Raw genomic sequence first — 7,830 nt, 5'->3', positions numbered from 1 at the left:
CAAAAGACCATGCTCCTTCTGGACATATTTGTATTATATACCTTCCTCAGATAGGAGGCTAAGAAGAATTTCAATTCTCTTAGCGCTACGACCAGCTTCCTCATTTTGGTCTCTTAGCATGCCGACAGCACTTTGAACACAACTCCTCAAAAGAACGGTAGTATCCAACGCCTGAGACTTTCCAGACACAGAAGAAGAAGAAAAACTTATTAGTTTCATTTTTTATGTGTGCCATTGTGCCCACAGTAAAAAAATGACAATAAAGGTTATTTTATCTCATCTCATCTTAAAAACTTTTAGTATATCCTGAAACATGTACAATAATTTCCTCTATGGTTATCAGATTCCTTGATATGTGAATGAGCATCTGATTAAACTGAACTGGACAGCCTTTTCCTACTTGAATTGAGCGTCACATTTGAAAAATATGAGATAATAACAAAAGTGTCCAGGGCCATTATGTTTCCCTTCCCTGGGGGAGGATTCCTAGAAATTTTCCTTGGTATTTGGTTTATTGTTTTCATTATGCTGTATTTTACTAGGGCTTACATGTCAAGTTTTTTTCCCACTAACAGTGCAAAAAATCTGAAATACCTCCAAATTTGAAATTTGCCAGAACAGTGCTTTTTATCAGCGGAAAAGTTCTAAGTGCAAAACAGCCTTTTCAAGTTGAAAAAGGGTATTCCAAGCTTGAAACAGGGCCATTTGGTGTCCACGACATTTCTCTTATGGTCAGACCAACATTTTATCACAACTACTGGGATCAGAACAATCGTTTCAATTGTTTTACATAGCACTACTTTTACTTTTCCACTATACAACAGGAGGAAATTACGTCAGCCTTTTTTTCACCAACTTTTTCACACAAAAAACCAGAGTTTGAGGGCCAGATAAGGCTCTGGTGCTCTAAGATGCCCACTTCTGGGTTCACCCAAATGCCTGGGAGCACAAAGGAGAAACAATCACCCAGGTACCGAAAAAGAAAAAGATCTTGCCTGGATAAACACCTTAGTAAAATAAAAACAATGCAGCACTAGGAACTAGGGAGGTAGGCAGCCAGGTATAGAAAGTTCAATTTCTAGAGAAAACAGATACGAAAGAACCCCTTTGCATAACTGAAAGGGCATACGTTATTGCCCATCTATATAATCTTCTGAAACAGTAGCTAATGGAGCTCTCATAAAGTTCACAAATAGTGATCCCTATGGAGTGATCACAAATAAGAATTATATCTGATGTTTATGCATGTTACTCTAATAGGGCAATGTGTGAATCATCCCAAGGCTAGAACAGATAGCTAATCATAAGTATCTAGATACAAATATGTGAAAAACATGTCATGTTATTTCTATAACCAATTTCACTGAACAAAAAAAGCAGGTTGTTATAAAGAAGAACATCATTGGCCCCGAGATCGAAGGGAAACAATCAAACTGAATGAGTGAGGCACATTAAGACTTACAAGTATTTCTGATTTGGATATTGGTGATGCCTCCACTTCCATCTCCTGCTCTATTTCTTCTTCTTCCTCTACAAAGATAAAGAAAGTCTCGTACAGGAATGCTACTTGACTCTAAAAACGATAATGGGAATTACTACAAACTGCTGGAATTAAGCACTACATAAACATGTAGTTGGAACTTCTTACTTTCAGGATTCTCCGCAGACTCTCCCAGATTTTCAGAAAACAGCTGGCTGACGGCGATGCTTCGGAGGGATGTTATATCCGAGACCATGTCCTTGCAGGTTCTTAGATCATCAATATGCACAGACTGCCACAGCCCTGAAAACAACAGGTGAGATGTCACAGCTATTACCTGTATTCCCATTATTCGTTTTGGAGGAAAACTACTTAACCTTAACGCAGGGAAGGGTGGGATAATACAACAATGTATCTTTTACCATGTAACAGCAAGGGCCTTAATTCAATTAATATGTGAATACTGTGTATAAAATTGAAGTTAAATACGACCTTTCAGTTTGGCCAATCATATGTCTCAGAGAAGATGAGGGGGGCCTAAGGACAGGATTATGGGAAACAAACAAATATGTTAGCCTCCAAAGAAATCATGGAGAAGTCAGGGGAAACAATATTGCAAAAGTCTGAAGGTGTATACTATTTTTATTTCAGGTAGTCCTCGACTTACAACAGTTCATTTAGTGACCATTCAAAGTTACAACAGCACTGAAAAAAATAACATGACCATTTTTCACAGCTATGACCGTTGCAGCATCCCCATGGTCATGTGATTTATATTCAGATGCTTGGCAACTGGCATGTATTTATGACAGTTGCAGTGTCCCAGGGTCATGTGATCATATTTTGCGACGTTTTGACAAGCAAAGTCAATGGGGATGCCAGATTCACTTAACAACCCTGTTACTAAATTAACAGCTGCAGTCATTCACTTAACAGATGTGGTAAGAAAAGTCGTAAAATGGGGACAACTCACTTAACAAATTTCTCACTTAGCGACATAAATTCTGGGTTCAATTGTGGTCATAGGTTGAGGACAACTTGTATACCTTTATATTTCTATTAAGAAAAAAATATGGAAAAATAGATTTTGCATTTATAGCAACATGAAGTAGAAGACCTCTCCAAAATTAAGAGATACGTTTTATATAGAGAGCCAGTTTGGTCTAGTGGTTAAGACACCAGGTTAGAAAGCGGGAAACCGTGAATTCTAGTCCCGTCTTTAGGCATGAAAGTCAGCTGGATGACTTTGGGCCAGTCACTCTGTCTCTCTCAGCCCAACTCGCCTCAGGATTGTTGTTGTGGGGAAAAATAGGTGGGAAAGGATGTTTTGGGTGTGCTCACTGAGTTATGTGTAAAAATAATAAAGGGGAGATATAAATAAATAAATAAATATATTCCAATAATATTTTCCCATGTCAAAGTATGTAACTTCAACAAAATCCTGATATTTCTTAAACCTCATGTATGATTTTGTCTTAAAATACAAGGCCATAAAAATTTATTTGAGTTGGCTTTCCTTTAAGCCTTCTTTTATTTGTTTCTTGCATATTGCATAACTTCATTTATCCCAAAAGGGAATAGCACAGTGATGGCAAACGTTTTAGAGACTGAGTGCCCAAACTGCAACCCAAAACCCACTTATTTATCGCTGGGTGCCAGGTGAGCGTGGCTCACTGGGTGGGCGTGGCTGTGCTGATCATGGCAGATTGGGTGGATGTGGACAAGGTGGGTGTGATCACCTCGATGTTGCTCGTGGGGAGGGATGCCTGTGGGGGCCGGGCAGGGTTGGGGAAGATCCAGGGGATCTCTGGCAGGTGGGGCAGTGGGCAGGAGGCTCGTCCTGCTGGGTGAGGCGAGGCAAGGCGAGGCAGGGTGGGGGTGCCATTGTCACAGGGCAAGGTGAGGCTAGGGTGGCTGCTGCCTGACACCATCGACTCCTGGAATAGCATAATGGATATGTAAATATTTATGGCTGACCAAACTTGAGGAATATACACTAACAGTAAAATTAGCAGTATATATCCGGAACAGAAATATGACTAAATTTAAGCAAGAATGTTTCCCTATACAACCTGAACTCCATACCTTTATGGGTTTTTTAGGGATTTACTTTTTATTTTGTAATTCAGGAAACTCGGAATTGGAGGAGTAAAGTTAACTGCATTAAACTTATTTAACAGCATATAGTTTTCATGTTTCCCAATTAAATATGGCAAAAACCAAGTCACTGATTTTCAGCAATTTTTGTCACCAAGGTTTTGTGATCTTTTCAGACGGTGCATTGTGGACAACCAAAAAGGGATTTGGCAACCTATAGGCTGAGGGTCCCATCCTGATTTATGATAGGGTATTACCCTGGCTTTATTTCAGAGCTATCTTGACAATGAACACAATCAGTACTGTAGAAAGTAATAGAAGGAATCTCTGTGTAATAAATAACATATATAAATGAAACGAGCTTCATACCTTGATGCATTTACAGAGCTGCTCAAAATATTTTTCTAACAATGTGGAAAATAAAACAGCTGTATTTATGAACGATACACAAGAAAAATTTGCAAAAACTTTTCTTGCACAGAAATGACATAATAAAATTTTCATCTTATTTGTAGCCTTGTGTTAGAAGCACATCTCTTTCTATACTGCAGTAATTTGTAAGTCACATTGCTGAGATCATTTGTGAGAGGAGGCAGGAAGCAACCCTGATGCCATGGCAGCCCCTTTAATAGACCTCCAGCCTCCTTGTTCTGTATTCTTGCACATAAGCCAACTTACCTCCGTGAAATCCTATATAGGAACTTCCTCCTTCAATTCGTGACAGTTTAGTGATGAAAATTACAAACACCCTGGCTTGATTTTTCTGTATTTTGTTGACTTCATTAACAGTTGAATACCTGCAAGGAAAGAAAAATAGGCATCATTCTTTTGTGAAGTTAAAGTCTTTATATTCACCTGCCCAACAGCTCCTATTATTTCAACACAGATAAAGTTTATTTCCCCACCTCATTCTGATGTATGATGAATAGGTGGAGATAATTCTCCATGAAATTAGAATATTGGCCTACCGTATTTATTGGACCATGTAAAAATCTATGAACTTACAGCAACTATTAATTGATTATATGCTCAGTATTGCTTATCAAATAGTCTTATCTAACAGGCAACTTACCTGGCTGAGGCAATGAGCTGGGCACTGAGCGATCCATTTTCAAAGTCAGTCTGAATAATGAGGATTTTACTCCCATCTGTCCTCACAGCAAAAAATTTCCTGAGAAAATACAGAAATGTTTAAATGAGCTTTACTTTGTTGCACAAAGAATGGACCACTCACATCCAGACCTTTATTTAAAACAAGGTCACTCCACCAAACACTCCAGCAGTTTGAACAGTAACATAACTTCATTGCAATCCTCCAATTTATATTTTACAATTCAATTATAAAACTCCTCTTATAATATGAAATTTATTCTATTAATCATTTATTTTATTACAAGCACTTTTATGTCACTTCAAAAAAAGAAGTATAAAGACACATACAAATCTGCATTATTTTGCAGCCATTGTGGATGATGAAAACTCACTGAATATCCTTTAAAAACGAGTACTCCGTGTCAAATTGTTGCAAGAACAAAACTTTCAGGCTGTCTGAATCATGCTGCAATTCTGCCGCCAAAATCTCTGTGTCTGCTGCAGTCAGGAGCCTGGAGAAGGTTGTGACCTGTAACAGTTAAGACAGCAGGTTTTTCTGTCAAATATTAACAAAGTTTTCACAGGACGGTCATGCAGTCTCTTGTTTTTTTATTATCCAAGTGGAAATATTTTCTTCCCTTCCTTTCTCCTACACATACAGGTGACTCTCGTTTAGAGACCACAATTGGGAACAGCAATTTGGTCGTTAAGTGAAGCAATTGCTAAGTGAAATCTTGACTTTGCTTATGAGCTTATTTCAGCTTTCATTGGCTTTACACACCTATGAAAATCATAAATGTGAATATTTTTCATCACCATCATAATTGCAAATGATCATTAAACGAGGCAGTCATTTAACAATGGCTACCAGTATAGGCTTTGGGACTTGGCATACAATCGGGAAGGATCTGAGTGACACCATCAATTAGCTGGTTACAAAAAGATCAGGTAACTTCTAACCATTTTAGTTTAGAAATTTTATTTATTTATTATCTAAATTTGTATAGCAAATTCCTTTGTTCTATTACTCAGAAATAGTCCTGAAGTAGTCCTTCGTTTGTTCCAAAGAAAGCTATGCTCTACTTCAAACATTCCAGACTCAACATTTCTGCTACATATGGACATGCTAGGAAAACATTCTGAAGACAAAATCTCATTTCAATTTGCTCAGCTAGAGTCTTCTTGAATCTTGGGATTCTGACAAGAAAGTGCATTTCTATACCCTAAATATTTCCTGCATGTATTTTTCATTTCAAAACATTTAGTATTCAGGGTAAATCTAAACCATACAATAACACAGCAGCTATCCAAATTTCTGGAAAATAACAATTCACTAATATAAAGAAACCATAGCAAGCTTTGGGTACACGTAGTCCTAAAATTACAACTGTAATGGAGCCTGCCCATCATGATCATAAGTCGTGACGATCCTTAACAAATTGTACAATGCTTTCTGAGGCAGTCTTTAAGCGAATCCATGGTTAAGTGAATGCCATGGTCATTAAGCAAACCAATGGTTTGCTAGGGGCACATTTTTTGTGGAAAAGTGTCGGATTTTGGCAAATCCATCATAAAACGTGGCCACATGACCATGGAATGCAGCAACCAGCCATAAAGTAACTAGCCCTAACTCCTAAGGATAATAGAAATGTATTCTAATTTGGAGCATTTTAAAACTGTCTTTAAGCAACTCTTGCCATATATCATGCCACAGTTTTAAGAATTCATCATATTTATGAATATGAGAAAAAGGGGCACGGGGGGGGAAACAGGAAGAAACAGTTTAATTGCAGTTTACCTCAATAAACACCGTATGGCCTCTAGAGTCTGACCGAAGGCATCCATGCAAAAATTCGGCAAAGGAAGTGTGTTGCTGTTGCTGAAAGTATATCTTAGCCAAGTTTTCTCTTAAAAAGTCCAGTTTAGAGTCACCGAGACGGACTACAGAATCTGGGGTGGCACAGTTCAAGAGGACCAACTGGGCCTGCTCTTGCACTTTCTGCCTTAGCTGTTGAGGAAGAGGAGACTCTTTCAGGTTTTCTGTCACCTGCAGGACAACCGAAGCGCAGGAGTCTGAATGGTAGCCAATGAAAACATCAGAAGGTGTGTATGTTTGTTGACCCATAAAATATTTCTCAGTTTTAACTGTTACAAAGTCATCTACCCATTTCCTCAGGTCTTCCACAATGTTCTTTTGCCACTTGTTCAGTACGGTATTAATATCCAGATAGTGTTTTTCAAGCCGGTTAATCAGTGGAATGGGAAACTGTTTGTACACCACCTCTTTCTCCTCGATGACAATCAGTCGAAATTTGGGATGCACTCTGCATTTCACTCGATGGGTCCCCAAACCTAAGTCAACATATTTTTGACCAGCAAGTTGGACATAATACTGATTGAGGGCATCGTAGAGGCTCTCATAAAGGTTTTGTAGGTTGAGAAGAACAACCATCTTCCCAGTCTCCATGCAAATTTTTACTCGGTTTATGTTCCTGCAAATCTGAGTGTATTCTTGATCTTTGGGAAAGCTGGAACCAAAAATAATTTCTGGTTGAACATCTCTGAAGAAACACTGTTGGAGAATCTGTAGCGCTGCATAATTTTCTGTTAATACTAACAGATATCGGCATTCACCATCCTGGTAATCGCTATAAATGTTCTGCTCAACTAAATCAATTGTACTGATATCCTTATAATTTTCATCTCCACCTTCCGGAACCTTAGACATAAAGGTATCCAAGACTTCAACACCTTCTTTGCCACTGAAATTTCGGAGAACTACCTCTGCTATTTTACGGGGACCTGGAATGCTTTTAGAATTATTTGTCAAAGCAAAAAGCATTTTTACAAGACTGTAATAGTCACGCAATCCAAAAAATTCCTTAATTTGTTTCTTACAAATTTCTTCATATGCGTTTGCAAAGATAGGAAAAAAACGCTCAACTCTTTGTAGCACAAAACATTCTGAAGAGCAAATACCTTTTGCACTTTCTATGAGTTCATTTTTATTCAGGTCTCCACGGGATACAAAGATGCCTCGATTCATCTTAGCTGGATCTAGAGCCCAGTTAGATATCCCAACAAAGCCAACCTTTTTGTGAGGAAGTGGATCATCATCAATGCAACCATCTTCTAAGAGAGGGTGAAGGGTCTTCAGAGGC

General features: G+C 38.3%; 1 protein-coding gene across 1 annotated transcript in view; it reads right to left on the bottom strand.

Moving 5' to 3' along the window:
- The window catches only part of LOC107288747 (E3 ubiquitin-protein ligase RNF213-like), a 79,439-nt gene that overhangs the window by 53,921 nt on the left and 17,688 nt on the right, over positions 1-7,830 (bottom strand). The window contains exons 10-16 of the mRNA XM_029284421.1: positions 6,468-7,820; positions 5,062-5,198; positions 4,650-4,748; positions 4,256-4,374; positions 1,649-1,783; positions 1,463-1,530; positions 42-177 (exon numbers count right to left, since the gene is read on the bottom strand). Coding sequence (XP_029140254.1) covers positions 42-177; positions 1,463-1,530; positions 1,649-1,783; positions 4,256-4,374; positions 4,650-4,748; positions 5,062-5,198; positions 6,468-7,820 — 2,047 coding nt within the window. The remainder of the gene's footprint in view (positions 1-41; positions 178-1,462; positions 1,531-1,648; positions 1,784-4,255; positions 4,375-4,649; positions 4,749-5,061; positions 5,199-6,467; positions 7,821-7,830) is intronic.

Source organism: Protobothrops mucrosquamatus, unplaced genomic scaffold, assembly GCF_001527695.2.
Source record: "Protobothrops mucrosquamatus isolate PMUCROS unplaced genomic scaffold, P.Mucros_1.0 scaffold_127, whole genome shotgun sequence".
Classification (NCBI taxonomy): Eukaryota; Metazoa; Chordata; class Lepidosauria; order Squamata; family Viperidae; genus Protobothrops; species Protobothrops mucrosquamatus.
This window is presented reverse-complemented; position numbering and strand designations above follow the sequence as displayed.